We start from the raw sequence: 22,393 nt of genomic DNA on the forward strand, positions 1-22,393 counted from the left end.
TATGTAACTAATGACAGTATCTTAACAAACTGCTCAAAAATTATTTTAATTTTATGTTCACTTGTAATGAACATTCCCTTTGTGTTTCATGCAAAGAAGTCACGAGTGTTTATTTTTGGTAAGCTCCACTAAGTGTATTAAATATCAATAATATGATTTATTTAAAATTTGACATACCATACCAGTAGTCTTATCTCAAAATCTAAAGGAGTAAAGATTTTCTTTTTGCTGTGAATAAAGTTGTCACCAAGATATATTTGCCGATATAAACTAAAACATATACGTATACCACTTAATTTACATTTAAATCCACTGAGAACAGGAATAACTGGTGTATAAAAATAATCCAGTCATTTAACAATTTGCAGAAAAAAATTGTCTACTGTATTCTAGGTTATATCCATTCAATAGTTTCAAATAGTTTGAAATCTAGGTTTTATTATAAAGTACATAAACCAAATTTCATTTTGTAAATAGTATTCTGACATATCATTACTTTTGACATGGAGCAATTTTCAGGTACCCATAAAATCTTAACCAATGATATGGTTAAATCACCTTGATGAGAATACCTGGTCTGACTCAGTGATAAAGAAAATTAAATTGAACATGTAGGGCAAGGTAAAGGAATGAGTAAAGAGAAGGTGTGTTGGGGGCACATACCCTCATGGTGTGACATGTCTGGGAGGGCAGCAGGTTGGAAAAGGATGATAGGTAACTGGTCATGTAGCTGCTTGGCTGACATCTCCGCCAAGCAATGTTGTTCACGATCCCAGCGTGCACCTTCCAGGAAGAAGCCCTGCACAAGAGCACATTGGTATTAAGGGGCTGCATGTTGGGTGTAGAAAACTCTTCTGCCATACTGCTTTGTCTGTCATACTGGAATGACATGGGTATAACCCAATTGACTGTTTGACATATCATGCATACTGATCTTGGTTATTTTACCTGACCTATAATATACCTGCCCAGGCAACCTCACTTGCCTGGTATTCTAACAAAGATGCCCTCACTTGTCTTTGTCCTGCTTATTAGGTGTATAGCTTAATTATCTAAATCCTCTCCCAGCTTTGCGCAGTGGCAATATCGTAACCAATGAGTTTTATCCAAGGTGTGTTACTGTGTAAAGCTCGACTATCTGCTAATACTATTGGGAAAAATTTATCTAGCAATCAACCCTACCCTTATTATTAAGAGCCCAACCCCTGAACCCCTACTTATTCTATTCTAATATTATTTTCTAATCTATCATCCTACTAACCCATGTCTAGGTGCCTCCCTGTGCTTGGCGAGGGATGACCTGGTAGATGACGTCATCAGATTCATGACTTTGGCTCTGCGAGTCATTCTCGTTGTCTTCCTTTTCCTGCTGTTCAGTATGGACTTTCACCGTCTGGAAAGTGAAGAAAAAAAATTGTTGGCCTACATAAAAGGTAACGGGTAGTGAGGGATGGGGTTGAAGACCAGATCACAGCTGAACCGAGTCACTAATCAAGGCACATTTAACTTATTTTACTTTTATCCTCTTCACCACTGATTGGCTCGTTAGCCGCTTGGGTGATCGGTCACGTCTCTGTTACTTTCCCTTTTCTTTTATCCTCTTCACCACTGATCGGCTCGTTAGCCGCTTTGGCGATCGGTCACGTCTCTGTTACGCACTGTTGGCAAGTACTGGGCATGCACCAGCCCCTGAATGTACCTGAACCTGCTCCAGTGTTGGTCAAGTCTTGTCTAGAAAGAGCTCACACTCTGTGCCATCACAACACTTTCTGGTAGATTGTTCCAAGAGTTCACAACTCTCACAACGAAAAAGTTTGCCCTCACAGTTTTCTGGACTTGCGGCTTCTTCAATCTTGAGCTGTGACCCCTTGTGAACCGATCTGCCAGCTCCAAGTAAGGACACTCGACTTAGTGCCCCCTGAGATGTTTATACACCTCAATTAGGTCCCCCCTTGCCCGTCTGTAGTATAAGCTAGGCAGTTCAGGCGCTCCAATCACTCAGGGTAGCTGAGGTGCCGAAGTGCAGGCACCAGTCTGGTGGCCCTCCTTTAAACATTTTCAATCAACTGACAGTCCATAGCATATCTTGGGGACCAGACGGGGTGACAGTACTCCAGATGGGGAAGCACTTCACTCTTGAATATCGTTACGAGGGACGGACCGTCTAGATATCTTAACGACCTTCTTATAAGATCCAATAATTTATTTGCCTGATTTACCTTCTTCTCGCAATGGCCCGAGAACTTTAGCTCATTGTCAACATACACACCTAGGTCCTTCTCACATTCAGTCTCAAATAGTGCAGTTTCTTCATCCCGTTGGGACATATGATACGCCTCCTTACCGTTGGTATGCCCCAGGTGCATCCTCTTACACTTCGTGACATTGAATTTCAGCAGCCATTTCTTCAACCATTCTCGGAGCCCACAGAGGTCCTTCTGCAGCTCTTCACAGTCTGCTTGGTTCTTGCTTTCCTGAAATAACTTGGCGTCATCGGCAAACATTTGTATGTAGGAGTGTACAATGTCAGGCATGTCATTTATGAAACAAACAACAGCAGGCCCAGTACACTGCCCTGTGGTACCCCACTTGTGACAGGTACAGATGATGATTTCGTGCCATTAATCACCACACATTGCTTGCGGTCATGTAGAAGGTCATCTATCTACACTAGGACATTTCCCAGAATTCCGTACCCTTCCAGTTTGATTTTCAGCCTTAATAAATTATAATTTCTGTAAAACATTTTTTGTTCTATATCACAATTTTTGTGTTGAAATTTTTTATAATTTATCCCAGGGTTTCAATTGTTTTCTTATTTTGACAACACAACATACATACCGTATATCACGGCCTATAAGACGAAATTTGAACATTAAAAAAATCTGCCCAAAGTTAGGGGGTCGTCTAAACCACCAAGTTTAAAATTCTTACCTCTTAAATATTGTGGTTTAGTGTGTCAAGAGTGGTGATGGAAACATCGTAAGCCACTCACAAGGTCTTACCACTAATTATTTTATACTGAAACTTACGTTTGGCAAGCTGGATTCAAATTAAGATTACCGGTATATTAAAATAATAAAAATGTATTATAAACCTGTCTAACATACCGTAAAAGAGATTTATACCCCTGTAATAAACACAGCTATCATCACACACCCCTCCCCACGCCCCCCCCCATTTGCCAGTGAGGAGACAAGAAAGGAAAAGTGCATTAATTCTTGAAACTATCGACGGTTAATTACAGACGCTCAAGTGACGTCACTAGTGTTTACACTACACCAGCTGGTAATATTTGATGCCATTACTTGAAGTGAATTGGCCTTATTTTAAGTAACTAACTATAAATAAATACAAAAATTAAAAAAAAAGATCAAAACTGAGAAATAATATACTGTATGTATGTTGTGTTGTCAAAGTAAGAGGAACAATTGTGTAAGTACGTAATATTTTTTCACTCAAATCCTAATGAAACACTACTGGAGAACATTCCTTTGTCGCAAAACAGTTTATAAATTAAAGAAAATAATTACAGTGTGTTTAATATATTACAGTATATTATAAATAAATAAATAAAACAAATAATTCGGTAAATTTATTTAAAGTAAATGGAAAATAAGCAAACATGTTATTTACCAAGACCCTTCCGTCTGGCTCAGGGTGAGATGGAGGGGAGATAAAGAAGGCTATTTATAGCCCATCAGAAGTGGCTAGTACCCTAATGCACCATAAATAATTCATTGAACATTCATTTTTTGTACATAGTATATTCAGTGTATATATATATATATATATATATATATATATATATATATATATATATATATATATATATATATATATATATATATATATATATATATATATATATATATATATATATATATATATATATTTGTGTAATAAATGTATGTAGTAAGTACATACTGGTAACCTTTTTCACTCAAATCCTAATGAAACATCACAATTAGAATACGGTGGTTGCTGTTGAACTACATGTTGTATAAATAGTCACACCACCGAGACGAGGGAACACTCCCACCACGCTTCAGTGACGTCACTAGTGTTTACACTACACCAGCGAGTATAATTTGATGACATTACTTGAAGTGAATTGGCCTTATTTTAAAAAATCAAGGATGGTTGGTAAAGGACTACTGAGTCAGTGGGTAAGTGTCACATTTGGGGTACTGGTCTTATACAGCAAATAGAGCTCAAAAGCTACTTTTTAAATGGAAATTTGGGGGGGGCGTCTTATGCACCCCGCCGCCTTATAGGCCGTGATATACGGTATATCATTTCTCACTCAATATTTTTTTAATTATTTTTATTTTTTTATTTATGGTTCTATTATTATTACAGTATTTATAATTTTTATTATTATTAATTTATTATATCCCTCCCCCCCCCCCAGGCCTTGATGTGGGTCATTAAAAATTACCTGTGCCCGGGTGGGCAAATGACCATAAAAAAAAACTTTTTTTTTCTAAAAAAGCAGTTTTTGTGATATAGTCCAGAATGCAACATCTAGCTTTATACCTACGTATGTTAATGCCTAGCAATAACTCGCCAAGCCAACATATAGGCAATTAAAACAAATAATAATTACTTAATACATAATATTAGGACACGTCGCTACCTGGCATTTAATTGCAGGTTATATCCCAAATATAGTGGTCATAATTTACAAAATGAGTACTATGGGCGAATTTCCGCAACTTGAGTTTCTGTAACGTAAGAGATACCTGTAAAATAACTATGTAACTTGAACCAGGTCTTAAACTAACCAGGGTTTTAAATATGAATCATCGTAATTCAAGGCTTTCCTTTACCCTGAAATTTATTTTATTTTTTTGAGCACTCCGAGAAAAATCTCTCCGTTCTGGGCATTCAAACAAATTTCCGAAAAATTGCATCGTGCATCGGCATGTGCCGAGCGTATGGGTGGGTAGACTCAAAATGTTCGTGAGCTATGATTGGCTACTACTCTGTACCTGTACTGTCATATGACTGCATGGGATGCCTAAAATTGGCTGATGTATCTTGCAGTCTATCTCCTCAAACTCTAGCATCATGAGAGTAGTAGCTTGTTTGCTCACAAACTGTGTTGTGCAGTACTGTACCAGCATATAATCAGCCAAGACTACCATTTAAATAGTGTTAATTAAGATGTAAAAAGTAATTATATTCATGCACACTGTAAAGTACAGTACTGTACATTCAGAAAGTGAAAATACCATATGTACAGTAGTACATATAGCAGAGTGGTCAGTGTATGCTAGTATGTAGAGAGTGTATGTACAGTACAGCAAACAGTATGTACAATCCCTCCTTCATGTAGGGAAAGGAGAATGACATTTAGCAACACCTGCTACAGGCAGGTCATCCTATATGATCATTTCACCATTTGGCTTGCTTAAGACAACGAAATCTGCTATTAAATGCCAGGTAGCGACGTGTCCTCCTAATATTACGTATTTAAGTAATTATTAGATGTTTTAATTGCCTGTATGTTGGCCTGGTGAGTTAATGCTAGGCATTTACATACTTAGGTTTTTAGAAAAAAAATTGCTTTATTTTGCAGGGTCAGGTGTGTGTGTGTGAGTAGTAATACGTAGTCAGATGCGCTAGTGCCAGTTCATAATGTAAATAATGTTAGTGTGAAGCAATAAAACTGTATCTCTAATCACTGTTATGAATAAATTAGACATACATAAGTTAAAAAAGTGATAAAATTAGGTGAGTGGAACAGTGAAGATATAAATCCACGAGTAGAAAACATGACGATGTAGCAACATGGTAATTTATGCCACACAGCCACAAACCCTATGCTTCATACTTCCCATCCTGCAAACTCCAAAATGGTGAGTACAGCCAAAATTAGTGTTGTTCTAAAGTTTCATATACCAAATTGCATCTTTTAAGTCCTCCCCCAAATTTTTAGACGACCAGGGGTGACATTTAACATTCCAGAACCCGACCGAGTATGGATCAAGTGTTAATGTGTGTATCATTACCGGGTAAGTGTTTTGGAATGCTTACTATAAAATGTGTGATATCTCTGTAGGTATTTTGTAGCAAAAAACATATGATACTGAAATCTTAGTGCTTCAGTGTTATGTTCATACCATTGAGTGTTTTGGATTGATTACAGTCCAGTTAGTAACCAGAAAAGGGTTCAGGTTCCAACAAAACTAAAGCCATAACACATGATTGGTTGGTACCATTTTTCTTAAAATAATGCATTACAATGATATTACTGTACAGGTGCTCCTCTACTTAAGAACATTCAACTTACAAACTTTCAGAGATACAAACACCATCACTGAGGGGGGGTTACCTGCCAGAACAGGTGTTTAATGTGGATGAGACTGGACTATTTTGAAGAAAATTCCAGATAGAACAAACATTACCTAAGAGGAGAAGAGTGAGCCAGGTTTTAAAGCTGTATTAAAGGGTATAGCTGTACTATATATCCATAATATTTTCATTTTTTACAATATATTTGGTATCTACAAGAGCAAAGATGGACTTACAAGCAAGCCTCAGGAACGTAACGCGTTCGTAAGTAGAGGAGTACCTGTAGTATGTAACAGTAAGTGAGGTAGTAAATCTGATGACAAGATAGCCACAATTATTTAGGCTGCTTGTACAGATGGGGCTTGGGGGCTTGTGTAACTTCCAACTTCTATTTATTTTTTCTGGAAGTAGGATGACTCCAGAAGGCTGCACCTTAATTGTTTGAGCCGTGTTAATCACCCTGTTTGAATATAGGGCACACATATGCCATTTTCCTTTGTCTATTAGCATACCTGTCATCTTGGTAAGATTTATCCTTCTCCTTTCATGATCTTGCTACCTTTTCCCTCCTTATTCAGTTCCTTCTTCATCCTTCTACCACTTGTTATCTTGTCATCCTTCCTTATCTATTTCTGCTTGTACCTGGTCTCTCTTCCTTCATTATTTATCAAGCTCTTCCCTCTCTGTTATGTGGTTCTCTTTTGATAACTAATCTTTCATTTCCCATTCTGTCTTCACCATCCTCATAGTCCAATTCTTACCAAGACAGCCTTTTAGTTTACCTGACTCTACTCTTCATCCTTTCCTGAATACTCCCTTCCACTTAATCTGGTTTATCTCTCTCTCTCTCTCTCTCTCTCTCTCTGATTTATTACTTACTTTCCCTTCCTTCCTTCCTTCAATCCCTGTACTAAAGTTATTAGCCTGGCATTTGATATCTGTTTCTGCATATTGTTACCTGGTCACCCTCCTTCTTGAGCTGGGGGGAGTCGTTATCGTAAGGAAGCGATTCGTTGTCTTCGAGGTCAGTGTCGAGGGGGTAGTACTGCCCCTGCACATTTGGCGTGGGCAGCCGCTCGATCACCACTGGCAACTCCACGAAGTTGGGTCTGATACATTCCTGGATGATATCTTCCACCTCCTTTTCCATTACCTGTTGGTGTAAATGCATATGGAGTATACAGTGAGTATGCTGTCAGTACAAAATTATTACACAACCTATGATAAATGAGATTAAATTTTATATAATTTACAGTACTGTACTTTACTGAAGCAGCAATGTACATAAATGACTAGAGAGCATGTCAGTGAGTGATATTTGGGGAAGCATATGCTGCTGCTGCTGCTGGTGGGTGATGCTAGATTTTTAGTGACGGGTAAACCAGATAGAAATTTGGGACTTGATGGTTGAAGGGAAGTACCATAATAGAACACATCTGATACTGTAATAAGAATTCATGAATGACATCCAATTTCTGAGAGAACCTGTGTGTGTGTCTGATCTTGATTCTGGTTTCAGGCATTACATTGAGAAAAGGCTTGAATGAACATATATTGCTATGGTAGCTATATCATCTGCTGTGGTAGGCATACAGGGGCAGTACAGTATTGTCAATATGTGTTTGCTGTAGTAGGCATACAGGGGCAGTATTGTCATCATGTGACAGCTGTAGTAGGCATGCAGGAGCAGTATTGTCATCATGTGACAGCTGTAGTAGGCATGCAGGAGCAGTATTGTCATCATGTGTCTGCCCTTGGTAGGCACTGAGTAATATTGCACTAAAACAAATGTAAGTTTATTTTTACCTCCACCTTTTTGGATAGTTAGATTGGCCACCTTTGTCTTTACCCAATGACAAATGGTGTCAAAGAAGTCAAGAACATGTCACAACAAGGCAAAAATTACCCACATGAGCTGTTCAAATGGACTTGAGACTGGCAAATGGTCTTTAACATTACAAAATGCAAGTCCCTTCACACTTTCCTGGATTCTGTCAATAAGGAGAAAGATCTTGGTGTTGTGATAAGTCATTCAATGAAGGTGGCACAACAAGTAACTCCAGCAGTGAGAAAAGCAAATTGAGATTTGGGAATTATAAATGTACCTTTGAATATACAGGTAATGATAGAAAAATTCTCCTTGAACTATACAACTCTCAAGTATGTCCCAGTCTGGATTACTGCGTACAAGCATGGAAACCCTACCTCCAGAAAGATATAACATCCCTAGAAAAGGTCCAGCACAAGCAATCAAGATGATTCCAGAACTACTGTATATCATCTCGATTATCCAAGTTCAGTAGACCTTTCAGACAAGGCACAATATGGAAGATTTCATTAAAATATACAATATCCTGAAAGGAGATAATTACAAACTCGTCAAACTATCTTGCAGAACAAATATCAGGAAATACTTCTTCACACAGATGGTGAGACCTGGAATGGTCTACCAGCCCAAGCTGTAGAATCATGAACAGAACTGGGCTTCAAATAACCCTCTACAAAATTAACATGAACACTGGAGGGATCCTACACAGGCCACTGGCCTCCTTCCCTTGTCATAGCTACTTCTTGTGGGTGGTCATTAGGTAAATAAGTAAGCGATTTTTCCAATTTAGCATAATATATTTGTTTTAGTTTCATTGTGTATTTTTAAAATTGTTGTTATTATAACTGCATTTAACTTCACTACACTTTTCAACTAGTCTCCAGTCATGATTTGAATTTGTCTTTTGATTTAATAGTTTAATTTTTTTAATATTATAACAGTCATGTGTCTTGTTTTATCTTATCATTGTTGATTCTTTTCTATAGATTGCACTGATGATGGCTACTGTGATAATTGAAAGTTAATTAATAAAGAAGAATAAGTGTCAAGATGTTCATTGTGGTGCTTGTCCAGTCTTTGAACCTTACAAACTAGGCACTTGTTTGTTTGTAATATTACCATACAAATAATTACATTATAAACATAATATGGTACTAGATATAAAAGTAGTAACCTTAAACAGGAAGTCAATCCTGTCGATGGGTATGGCATGTTTCCTGGCATAGTTCTGACGTATGCCCGTGAGGAAGGAGTAGGGGAAGAACAGCCCAGAAAACCAGAATACGTCGGGGATTTTCTCGTCCGCCCACCGCTGGAAGAACTTTAGCCTGAAGGAATGCATAATAAGGTAGTAAGACAAACAAGCACAGCATAGGCCTCTTGAGTGAGTTCTTTATCATATTATTATATCAGTCTACTCAAAATTTATGCTTAGTAGACCTGAATCCCATATAATGCCAACTATATGAAACATTATTCTAACACTTTTATGAGCTTCACATATACTTTGTCAAGCATCTTTAAGTTAGCTTGAAAAGTATACAGTGGTCCCTCGGTTAACGAGCGCCTCGGTTAACGAGATTTCGGTTAACGAGTTACCTTCCATAAGATTCTTAACTTCGGTTAACGAGCAATCCCTCGATTAACGAGTATCTTACGAGCCGACCTCCACATGTTTTAGCTTGCATTTGGCGGTCCACCAGCTGTAGTATTAGTCCGCCAATACAGTAATCGGTTCTAGGGCTCAAATTCCTTACCCTTTTAGTAAATATCAAGAAGTTTATACTATTAAATAATTTTAAAAGTTTAATATTAATTTTTTTTAGTTATATAAACAATTATTGAACATAATTGAAGGTAGGGTCACTAGTTTGTGGCACGCCATCCAGCCTGCCAACACAGCATACAGGCGTCAGTCTGTGTCTTTTCAGTGGAGGTAACATCTTGCTTGAGAGACTCTTCAACTAAACGCTTTTTTTCTGTGTTTACAGGCAAATTGTTGGTCATTTTGAAATTTATTTTACATATTGACAATATATGATGCAGTGCAGTGTTGATTTAAAGAAAATAATCTTGAATTACACCAAGAGAACTAAAATTTTATGGGTGAAATGGCGCCATGGGGTGACTTCTCTTCCACCCCAATTCCTTCTCTTCTCCCTTCTCCTCCACCCCCATTCTAATTCCCATCATCATCATCATCATCATCATCATCACGAGCCTTCTACATACACACCTCAAAGTAAGTGTACTTTTCTACCTTTTTTGTTGAATTTAGGTAATTTTCGGTGAGCTGGAACCAATTACCCAAAAACCCATTGAAACAATGGTTTCGGTTAACGAGCAACCTTCTAGAACGGATTGTGCTCGTTAACCGAGGGACCACTGTACAGTAATACCCTGGTTTACGCAGTTCTCGTTTACGCGTTTCCACATTTACGTGGTACCCCGCCAGAACCGGAATGCGGCGCGGGCAGGGTGCGCACAAGGTCGCCCAGTCATCAAAACATTACCGAGTTCTTCACCCGCCACCCACCACAGCCGGCCCAAGTCAGTGATAGTGAGGATATGGACTTTGAGGGGTTTGACAAAGAGGCCCTGCAAGCCTCTGTGGTGGATAGTGATATAATTGATGCAAGTGATACAGGTGAGGGCCAATAATCTGCCCTCTGCCTCGGAACCAACCCCCCATCCCCGTGTGCCCAGCCATCTTTTCTACTAATGTAAGTGTTAAAAACCTAATATTATTGATATTTCTCTTAATTGTGTGCATACCATCATAAAATTAAGATGTTATATTTACTACAACGTAGGTATTGTGTCTGAAAAAGTGTAGTTTGGGAGTCGGCCCGGTCTCTATTTCAATTAATCCCATATGTTATGTTGTTCACTTTACGCGTTTCTCGTTTTACGTGCTACTCCGCGGGTTCAATTGACCGCGTAAATCGGGGTATTACTGTATTTAAAAGTATCTACAATTTATGTCAGTAAATTGTACCTGTAGTCTGATACTGTGCAAGTATCCCTCATTTAAAAGTGTGTGTGTGTGTGTGCACACAGGGTGGTGTAATGCATCTAGTGTGACAGCATTATATTAGTGTTAAGGTGCAAGCACTGTTTGCTACCTCTCGCTTTCAGCTGCCGCCGCTGGCTACCTCTGATGACGAACAAAGAAGCAACCTTCTGTAAGTCTTCCCCTACCAGTACACAGCCTCTTCACCATCAAAACTCCTGCTGTGCCTCCTCGTGGCAACACATGATAACTAGGTGCCTCGTGGGGCCAGGCTAGACCAGCAGGGGATCTCGGAGCAGCAGTGGGCCCCAGAGGGACAGCACATAGACCGACAGGCATGTGGACATGTCCTGGTGCCTACTAACCACTGCCTTGCAGATTAACCTTGGTAGGTATAAGACTACGGGTGTAAACCCTAAGCGAAAAATCTGAAGCGGAGACATGCTTACAGAACTCCAGTAAGACCCCAATGGCAGTGTAGGTGGAAGAGATAACCAACAAGGGAACCCAATGACTACACCAGCAGATGAAGGCAATGCAAAATGGACAGGCTAATAAGGCAAAACCCAACAAACTGGGCTATTGGCAGTCCATTGCAACTCTCCTCCCCATTCGTTGCAACTACCTGCACCACTGGACCAGGACAAGGGAGAGCCATGGTGTGTGGTTGCAGTCTGTGCTCTTGCCTCACCACATAAATCAACTCATGCACAGCCATCACTTACTACTACTCATCATACTCGATTCTGAGAGACAGCAAAGTAGGTGGGGTTGCATTCCTGAAAAATCTAACATTAAAAAAAAATTATTACTAAATGAGGATAACATCGAAGCATGGAGGACAAGCAACAGGTTTAAATGTCATGGCAGTAAACAGCGAGGACTGAACTCCCTAATAATAATAAATGAGTTCATTACGAATAGTTTCAAAGTTAAACGACGGATTTATTAACACAAAAATTCAAATTGCATACATGTACTGTACTACAACATCTTTTAAGATAAACAATAAAGTTGATAAATAGCATATTATAAAACAAAAGCACATATTTTATGTAAAAAAAAACCCAGCTCCTTCCACACTCAAACCAGCTGAGCACTCACTCAGTTGACTTAGAGATGTGTGCGTGCCTGCTGCACTGTGTGTATGCTGTGACATCACTGCCCACACATACAAACCCATGCTCTTCATTTTTCTTATTACATAATTTTATATGATATTTTCTTTATTTCTAAGCCACACTAGAGTATTGTAATGATTTTTTCACAACTAATATAGTTTCGATTACATGTAACAATGGAAACATGATATCTCACAGGCCACCTCATCTCCAGCTTTTCCCACTTTCACAGCAAGTTGAGCTAAACCGAATTTTGATTGTCCTCAACTACCATGAGAGAATGGAGCGCCTGAACTTGCCTAGCTTATACAGGTTATACCTCTCTAGTCTGGCAACCTCGGGATCTGACTGGTGCTGGACCATGGAAATTCACCCTTTTCCTGCATAGATAGTGACTTGTGCTTATGCTTGGAAGCACTAGTACCACTTTCTCTGCATCATGGTCTCTTTGAAGACATATTGAAGGGTTAAATGTCGTATAGTAGCTTCTCAAATTTCGCGAGTTTTTAATTCTTAACGTATTTTATTGGAACACACAAAAAATAAATAAATAAAAATTTTGACGGCGGAAACTTGAATTTCGACGGGTTTGAACGGCCCGCCAACGTGCAGACGACGTGCATAATCGTGTAAACAGCGTCATTCCTCTTATGTACAAAAGATTCATTATTGTTCATGACTGAATGTCTTTTTTATTGAATTAATGTTACGTGTGCAAATTGAGCAATACAATTCATTAATAATATGTAGAATATTAAAACACATGAGGAAATGACACAGCATTGTTTTCGTTGATTACAAAACCAGTGACTGACTGGTTCTACATATAAAACTGAAGAAAATAAGACTTTGGTTGTACCTGTAGTAAAATTAATATGGTTGTTTTAAGTAATGTTATTTAATGTTAATAAATGGAACAATAGAAGTAGCTAACGATAATGGTAAAGAAAAAAGAGAGATCGCGTATGTAGGTGCGCATGCGCACACGTGAAAACATATCGTCATTACTTTACATAAGAATATGAAAGCAACACTTATTTACTGTTCATATATATTTTAATAAATGTTTCTGAATTTGCTTTTATTGAATTAATGTTTGTGTGTGCAAAATTAACAATTCAATTTGTTAATAATACGTGGAATATTAGAGGAGACGAGACGGCTGCCGGCATTGTTTATGTTACAGCTTACAAAACCAGTGACTGATTGGTTCTACATATAAAACTGAAGAAAATAAGACCCTGAGTTTAGCTGTAGTAAAATGAATGTAAAAAAATTAATATGGTTGTTTGAAGTACCTGTAATGTTATTTAATGTTAATAAATGGAACAATATAAGTAGCTAACCATTAATGGTAAAAAAAAAGTGAGACTGCGCGCATGTAAGTGCGCACATGTGAAAACATATCTCATTACTCTACATAAGAATATGAAAGCAACACTTATTTACTGCTCATATATATTGAAGGGTTAAATGTTGTCCTCTGTATAGACAAGCAGACAGAGAGAGAGAGCAGCCAGATGTAAACAAACCTTAATTTCCCGTGGCTTTGTTTTTTTTTTTTAAGGAGATTAGCCCACCTGTGCATAAGTCACTGACCCACATTGGGGCCTGAGGGGCAAAAATTTAATACTCCTGTAATAATAATAATTCAGATAAAAAAAAAAAAGAAAAAAAAAAAAGAAAGCTGCCTATCTACCTATTGGACAAACTAAAATCGTTCCGGACCACGGGAGTTTCTGGACCACAGAATGCCGGACTAGAGAGGTACAACCTGTACTACAGACGGGTAAGGGGTGACCTAATTGAGGTGTAGTATAAGCATCTCAAGGGGTACTACTCAGTCGAGTGTTCTTACTTGGAGCTGGCAGACGCTCGCCTAACAAGGGGTCACAGCTCAAGACTGAAGAAGCCGCAAGTCCAGAAAACTGTGAGGGCAAACTTTTTCGGAGTGAGAGTTGTGAACTCTTGGAACATTCTACCAGATCACACTCACTGCTGCAATACCTAGCATCTGTGTGCACTTTTTCAAGTAACACTGTGTTCTTGCATACGTGAGAAAGTCTCTGGGCATATTTGTTAGCCTGTGATGTGGGCAGCAAACTTGGGAAATGTTGGGGAGGGACTGGATGGATGTAGTGGTGGTAGGGTTAGTAAACAAAGCATTTTGGAGGGACAGAGGTTGCTGATACAGGCTAATGTGTCTTGAGAGGTTACCATGTGCCATATTTTAAATATATTAATCCTTCTGGACCATTTCAGCTGCTGTGGGAAATTTAAAAAGTCAAATTCATTGATCTACGTAATGGACTGCTCAGAGATGGTCACTCACGTACATGGATCTAGGAATATGACAAGTAAAGGGTTAACTAAAAAACTTTTGTTTCACAACACCTGAGCAGACTCATGCACATATTACAGGTAGATGAACATATACTGTAGAAGGAATAGTAGTCTTCATAATATAATGATGACTAAGTCTACCATACAGTAATTCTATATGTTGAAATGGTTCTACATGCAATGTCTTTTATTTCACACATCTTTCTCGGTTCACACATTACCTCTCTGAGTTCCTTCCTCTTTTCCTCTAGCCTTTCATTCTGGGGGGCCAGTTCATGGTTGGCAGCCTCCAAAGCTTGTTTCTTGGGGGCGACAATCTTTATGACTTGATCATAGACAACCATGGCCCTCACCCATCGGCAGAGGCCCTCACAAGCCATTGATACCATACGTATCTTCTTTGGGTCAAAATCCGGGTGAGAGTAGAACCTGGCAGGAAGTAGAAAGTCCCTAAGTCATCCACTTCAGTACTCACACAGTTTTATGTGTCACTCAAGTCTTCTTTAAAGATAAAAGAGGGATTTTATTTTTTTGTGATTTCTTGTGAAACAATAGTATGTATTTACCTGAGCATAAGATACATATGCATGAATAAGTAAATTAATGGATAAGTACATTTTAAAATGTCTCAACATTTATTTCCTTTACTTTTTGTGAGTTTATAATAGGTTTCAGGGTTAAAGTGGAAGAACAGTCATTTCTAAATGTGACAGTAGGTAGTGTGACTTACACAGTTATTACTGTGTGTGTCATTCTCAAGGCGTCCATATTCAACAGCACTGTTCCAGCAACCAAGATTTTCAACTGTTATTTTACATTTTCATTGGGTGAAGGAAAATATACTGGTATAACAAGAAAATTTTCCAAGATGTAATCCGTCCTGAATAACCATGCACACTCTTGAGTGCAAGCATCAGGTAGCTACATGTTAGTACAGTACTGAGACAGTAGTAATGTTGATAATTTTTTACAGCATTTTATTTGTTCAATAGTATGAGTTTATTCATATCGGTCTGTCTGTCTCGACACCACTCTGATAGCCTCTGTCTTGGTCATACTTAATGGCAAAGATGAATTACCTAATGAATACCATATCACGGAAATAATGTTTGAACTTACTCGTTGCGGACGTGAGTGATAATCTTTGTGGGAATGTTTTCTTTGTCATAGTGCAGCAGGTTCTGGAGGAACTTCATATCCCCCAACAGCTTCTGAGATGGTGCCCAATAGTCCTCAATCATTTTTCCTGAGCCATTAGGGTCTGGCTTCCTCTCTGGCTTGAGGTCCAGCATTACACACACAGCTTCCATTACCTGACAAAGCATAGTATTGAACTGTATAGTGCAGCATTGTTATTTTGGGTATTTTTACAGCTCTAGTAAAACATGAACACAAACATTGCATTAGAGAACTGGGTGATGAGAAACTTTACTGACCTGGGTGATGAAAAACATGAGTTGGATGATGAGAAACACTGCATTACTGAGCTGGGTTAAGTTGTGTTAGGTCAGGTCATCTTAAGTTAGACTATGCTATCTTAAGTTACGTTATGCTAGGTTTGGTTAAAGTGATGTTAGGTTAGGTTAGGATAAAAATTACACAGAAGTCTATGAAGATGACACATGGCTTCACTCTGCCTTGTTGATGGTATTTCTCATCACCCACTAGAACTAATGTAGTGTTTCTCATCACCCACTAGAACTATGTTTCTCATCACCCACTAGAATTGAAGTAGTGTTTCTTATCACCCACTAGAAATATGTTTCTCATCACACACTAGAATTGATGTTATGTTTCTCATAACCCACTAGAATTGAGGCGCTCAGCATTAGAGGGGGGTGAAGTGACACTCTGGCCAAAATGCGTTTTTTGATGGATATCACTATTTTCACCCGTTGGATGTAACGCTCTAGCTAGAATAGAAATATGGTAGAAAGTCCTTCAAAATTAGGGGTGATTTTGCCTCAGGCCTGGAGCTACGTATCTGGCTGTGCGCTCAGTCAAAGAAGGTGGCAACTTCCCGTTCAGAGCGAGAGGAGCGCGAGCCAATGACAGCGCGCCTCCCTCGGACCATACCCCTGAGGTAGCCAATCACAATGGATTTCCCCTTGCTATGTCACAGCTCCTCGGCCAATCCGCGCGCCCAGATGCTGCCTCCTTGTTAGTTTTGGTGCATTGTATAGCATAAGGAGGTTCAGTATACTTTCTATGGCTATTTTTGATAACTTTTCGGCGTAACAATGATGTTATTCATCCACGGGTGTGTAAAATGCTGTGCAATATCTGCCCGATATTGGAGCAAGAGTTGAGTGAGGCCAGGCCTTCTGGTATAGGTTCAGGAGCACATTATTCCTGAACGTGTGTTTAGTGATGACAGTGCTCACGTGGACATCCTAGGAATGCTTGGTGATAGTGATAGTGATTTTGGTATACCGTACTCATCATACAAAAAGTGACTGCTATGCATCACAAGACCTTCTTGCAGACTATGTTCCGGTACAGAGTTACGTGACATGCACTGACAGCAGTAATGATGATGAAAGTGAAGATGAAAATGATGAAAGTGAGTCTAATGGTAACAGAGTGACACTAATGTATCACAACAAGAACATACAGACTGTGAGGAGGTAGAAATGGACAGTGACGAGGCATGCATTGACCTTGATAGTGATGAAAGTGAGCCTGAACCAACGAATGCTAATGAAAGTGAGCCCATAACTCAATCTTATAATGAAACTGAACTGTTGCCGGCATCAAAAATCAATGATTTAGTTCATGAAGAATCTGTGTGGCGATTTTTAGAGAGGGCAGAAAAAGACTTTGATCAGTACATGATTGATTATGAAGAGGCCATTTAAGTTAAACGCACTCCTCAGGATTTACGTAACTTCAAGTTACTACGATATTCAGGGATAATAAAACGAAGGAACTAAACAAAGTAAGATTGTAATACTATTATCAGAATACTCTCTTAACCAAAGAATATGCAAACTTTCTAAGCCTTTGTATTCGTCTGTTAATTACGTTGGGGGGGGGTTCATGGTAGGGGGTGGGATGAGTGTAGTGGTGTTTCCTCATTATTACACACTATTAAACTTAACAATATTATAAATCTTTGGCTAATAATAGGGACGGAAAGATAAATACTAATAGGCAAATGAGTTTTTATTATTATTTTTGGGGGGGGGGGGTGGTAAAACGAGTGCTGTTTTTGGTTATCATTAACTTGTTTTACAGTATTAACCCACAAATATTAATAAAAAAAAATTGCAGAAAAATGCGATTATTGTTGGTTTGAAGATCAAACAACTCTACATCACGGGTTATTTTCATTCAACTCGCAATAAATTAATAACTATTCACTGTACTAATTTCCAGTTGTCACAGTTCGCTAGGAGAGGGATTAAGCTGCACGATAAAAAAAGAACCCTCTAGCTTAAAAAAAAAGTTATGGTTGTTTGAACCTCGAAAACTTTCAACGTGTTTTTCTCAGCTTTTTGAATTTGGAGCTTCACCCCCTTCTAATGCAGAGTGCGTCAACTGATGTTGTATTTCTCAAAAAGTTTCACTAATGATTCGAAATACAAAAAACAACACAGGGACAAAACTTTTCATATATCTTTAGGAGGGTGTGAGGATCACAGGGTGTGTTAGGAGCACAAAGTGACTTAAGGTCAACAGCTAGAGGATATTAAGGCAAAGTGAAGGTTTGGGGACAGTAGAGTCAGAGTGGAAGATTAGGTAAAACAACAGTGGAGACTTAGGTAGAGTCAGAGTGGAGGTTAAGGTGAGCACTCTTCATAACCAATGTCATCATTTGGTAGGTTATACTCACCAGCTTGACTCCTGAGGGCGGGTTCTTCATGGCCTTGACGACGCGTATGTCATCTTGTTTGAGGGTGTTGAGGGCGTCTGTGGCAGCATTGAGAGCTGGTACTGCCTTGGCGAGCTCCTTTTCACAGTCGTCTTTTATGGCCTGTGCATCGGCAAACTTCTTATTGGCCACCGCCTCGTCTGCCGCCACCAACTGAGAACAAATTTGTTATCAACAACCAAGAAATGAGATATGTTATCACTTTCATCTTTTTTTTTTTACCAAGAGAGGCAGAGTTAACATTAGAAGGGAACATAAAACACGAACACAAAAACAGCAATAACTAGCAAGGTGTTCATGATAGTAACAAGAACCTTGCCAATGACAATATTTTACATCAAGATCACAAAACACTGACTGAATTGTGACTACAACATTGGTTTCATTGTGGTATCTTCAACAACCTTCCATGTTTCACTTATGTTTGTTCTTCTGGGTTTGGGGAATTATACTTGTGCTAGCCACCCTATCTCCCTCGCCAACACTTCCCTCCCTTCCCCCTCCATCAGTTCCCTTTCCCATCTCCCCTCCCCCCACCAGACCCCCATTCCTGTCGATAAATCTACACTCCATACTGTATTATTAAACAGATTTCGTGAATTAGATCCCATGCAACATTTGAATATACAGGGTATATATTTTTTCAACCTCGCTAAAATTGGAGGTTTGTATCGTCAATGGACAGCATTTGTTAATAACCAACCAAATGTTACTGGGTTAACCTGAGCTTGGAGGGAAAATAATGTCACTTAGTCTGTATGTGATGATTTTTTTTTCCTCGATAAGTTGTTCTAAGGTTAATATTTGGTGATGATAATAAATGTTTGCGTAAATTGGCGGTGGTTTAGGTTTTTGTTTTCTGTTGTCTTTTTTTTATTCTTTATCATGTAAGTTATTATTTTTCATCTTTTATTTTTGGTGAATTCAGTTTGAAATTTTATATAAATATTAATTTTTTTTATGTAAATTACCATTTGATATGTTCAGTAATTTATATAAATTCTTATGATATTCGTTATATAAATTAAGTGATTTTATAGATAATTTTGTGTAGAATGTTATTTTGTATGTTCGTTATTCTATATAAACTGCCATTTGTATAATTTAGTATGTGGGGTTTATTTCAGTGAGCCGCTGCAGCTTGTTCATAATCATTTCATTTGTACCAAAACAACATTATAGGACCGGTGATGTCCCCAGGGCAACATTATCACAGTACCAAAATTAAGTGATAAACCTGGTTCAAAATACTCTATAGTATAAGAAACACACACAGGTAAACAGAACACGTAACCTTATTAATCACCCAGGTGTATCGAGGAAGTTATACTGTAATAAGGTTGTGTGCAGAAACTTGTTAATTGTATGGAAAGTTTTTGTTTTTCTATTTGCTGATCAAGGACTTGTATTGGTATTACACAGTTAAATTTGGTAAAGAGCATTTAACCGTATACGCTCATAATGATTAGTCACATTGGTTCTCAAATACACACACTCTCTCTCTCTTGGACGTACGTGTGTCTGTGTATGCATGATTATCTTTAAAAAATGATGTCCTTCCACAAACGATAATAAATGACTCCCGTATATGACCCTTTGAACAAGACACGCTGCTGTGTAACTTCTTAATAATAACCCGCTCCACACTTTATATTCACCTCCCCCCCCCTCCTCTCCTCATCTGTTTTCCTAACCCTCATCTTGTCCAAAGTTGGGTTTCCTAAGGACACATTTTCGTACATTTTAACTCATCCCATGGAGGACGGAACACCTCCCAGGTTCGCCACGTCTCTCTCTGCCAGCCCCTAGATCTGTACCGGGCGTCTCACGGGCGACTGGACTTAAGCATGCCCATAGTGATGGAGTGATAGCTGCTGTTTGGTCGGTGTTTGTCAGGTATTGGTTGTATATGTGATGAATAATAGCTGTGGTTATTATTATTATACTTTCTTTTTAGTTGTGGGAGGGATAAGTGTGTTAGGTCGCTTGATTTTGGTCTCAACTTTGTCAGTGACGTTACGTGGACTCGGGGGGGGGGGTCGCTTGCTTAATTATACACTACCTGCAAGCACCCAAAAATGTAGCTTATTACAACGCTAAGTGCTCGTTAACTTAATGCTGGAGCTGAAAGAGAAATACGACATTAATATTGAAGGTGTTAAAGATTAGGACGATAATTTGCTTTGGGGTGGAATTGGGGAGTGAAGTCGATATTAATAATAATTATAATGATAAAAAATGCGCTACTATGACTACTACTACTACTACTAATAATAATAATAATAATAATCATCATCATCTCTGGGTATAGTAATGGTAATAATAGTGTGTAATTAATCACAAGAATTAGTTACATATAGCGATGAGTTCGTTTGTAATTATATAGACCCTTTAACACACAAACAAATGGTAGTTGAAATTGTGTGCACAAAGAGGAGGTCCGTGCCTGAGTACACCACACTACCGCGGCACTGTACGTGCTGACAGATCACAACTGATATTTACATTTAAATGAACTTTGCATAAAAATACTGAATGGGAACCTGACATGCACGTCCAGCCATTGTTGTTGTGACGTGATTTATGTGGATTATTTTTCAATGTTGTTAAAGCGTTTATTTATCTACAGTGTGCGGGGGGGGGGAGGAGGGGGTCACTCCTTGTATGTTTGTTTGGAATTAAATTATCATAAGACGGATTTCAACGGCTAACATCAAAGTTAGATTATAGGTTAGATTATATATTCGTCGATATTTAATATAATTTTGAAGAAGGTTGCAATAAAGTGAACTGGATAGATGTAATAAAACTTGGTAGGTGGGTGTAATGCTGCTGAATTAAGAAGTGATAAAGGCTATGTGAGTATATATGAAAGGCTCTAGGTCACGGCTCTAGGTCACGGGACTAGGTTTACGGTTTTAGTTCACGGCTCTAGGTCACGGCTCTAGGTCACGGGACTAGGTTTCCGGTTCTAGTTCACGGCTCTAGGTCACGGGGCTAGGTTTACGGTTCTAGTTCACGGCTCTAGGTCACGGCTCTAGGTCACGGTTCTAGTTCACGGGACTAGGTTCACGGCTCTAGGTCACAGCTGTAGGTCCTGGCTCAAGGTCACGGTTCTAGGTTACGGGACTAGGTCACGGCACGGCTCTAGGTCACGGCTAAAGGTCACGGCTCTGTCACGGTTCTAGGTCACGGCTCTTAAATAACAGCTATAGGACACGATGCAAAGTCACGGCTCTAGGTCACGGGACTAGGTTTACGGTTCTAGTTCACGGCTCTAGGTCACGGCTCTAGGTCACGGCTCTAGGTCACGGCTAAAGGTCACGGCTCTCTCACGGTTCTAGGTCACGATGCAAAGTCACGGCTCTAGGTCATGGCTGTCACGACTCAGGGTCACGGCTGTCACGGATATATGTCACGGATCTTGGTCACGGCTCTAGGACACAGCCCTAGGTCACGGTTCAAGGTCACGGCTCTAGGTCACGGGTTTAGGTCACGGATCTAGGTCACAGTTCAAGGTCACGACTCTGTCACAGTTCAAGGTCAAAGTTCTAGATCAAAACTCTACGTCACGGCTCTAGGTCACGGCTCTAGGTCACGGTTCAAGGTCACGGTTCTAGGTCACGGCTCTAGGTCACGGCTCTAGGTAACGGATCTAGGTCACAGCTCCAGGTCACGACTCTGTCACGGTTCAAGGTCAAAGTTCTAGATCAAAACTCTAGGTCACTGCTCTAGGTCACTGCTCTAGGTCACGGCTCAAGGTCACGGTTCAAGGCAAGGCTCTAGGTCACGGCTCTTGGTCACGGCTCTAGGTCACGGCTCTAGGTCAAAGACTTTCAACGAAATACCTCATTATCGGGTGGACAGTTTAATTTAACTTTGCCAAAAAATTGGATAATGTCTCCTCATAACCC

The 22,393-nt window shown here is 39.2% G+C and overlaps 1 protein-coding gene and 1 long non-coding RNA gene across 5 annotated transcripts; one reads left to right on the forward strand and one right to left on the reverse strand.

Annotated features, from left to right (window-relative positions):
• Nucleotides 1-235: 235 nt before the first annotated feature.
• On the reverse strand, nucleotides 236-18,655 carry LOC121864596 (dynein axonemal heavy chain 3-like). 4 transcript variants are annotated; one of them, XM_042363658.1, is made up of 7 exons: nucleotides 18,441-18,655; nucleotides 15,725-15,918; nucleotides 14,827-15,034; nucleotides 9,303-9,440; nucleotides 7,259-7,453; nucleotides 1,262-1,393; nucleotides 236-799 (listed from the first exon to the last, which is right to left on the reverse strand). In XM_042363658.1, the coding sequence occupies exons 1-6, from the start codon at nucleotides 18,468-18,470 to the stop codon at nucleotides 1,268-1,270; spliced, it is 891 nt and encodes a 296-aa protein (XP_042219592.1). In that variant the 5' UTR covers nucleotides 18,471-18,655; the 3' UTR covers nucleotides 236-799; nucleotides 1,262-1,267. The 4 variants fall into 4 exon arrangements, with proteins under 4 accessions (XP_042219592.1, XP_042219593.1, XP_042219595.1 ...); XM_042363659.1 differs by having other exon boundaries at nucleotides 236-879; XM_042363661.1 differs by lacking the exon at nucleotides 14,827-15,034 and having other exon boundaries at nucleotides 9,303-9,456.
• Nucleotides 9,354-12,183, forward strand: LOC121864597. Its single transcript, XR_006088616.1, has 2 exons — nucleotides 9,354-9,476; nucleotides 11,267-12,183. It is a non-coding gene; the product is annotated as an uncharacterized LOC121864597 (long non-coding RNA).
• Nucleotides 18,656-22,393: the final 3,738 nt, after the last annotated feature.

Source organism: Homarus americanus, unplaced genomic scaffold (assembly GCF_018991925.1).
Source record: "Homarus americanus isolate GMGI-L3 unplaced genomic scaffold, GMGI_Hamer_2.0 scaffold5574, whole genome shotgun sequence".
Taxonomy (NCBI): domain Eukaryota; kingdom Metazoa; phylum Arthropoda; class Malacostraca; order Decapoda; family Nephropidae; genus Homarus; species Homarus americanus.

Bases quoted from the DNA above. Each gene is read 5' to 3' on its own strand.
- LOC121864596 (XM_042363658.1), bottom strand. From the start codon at position 18,470: ATGAAGAACCCGCCCTCAGGAGTCAAGCTG. The intron at 15,919-18,440 runs GTGAGTATAACC...ATGCTTTGTCAG, and splicing joins CGCCCTCAGGAGTCAAGCTG to GTAATGGAAGCTGTGTGTGT. The intron at 1,394-7,258 runs GTAACAATATGC...TTCACTTTCCAG, and splicing joins TCAAGAAGGAGGGTGACCAG to ACGGTGAAAGTCCATACTGA.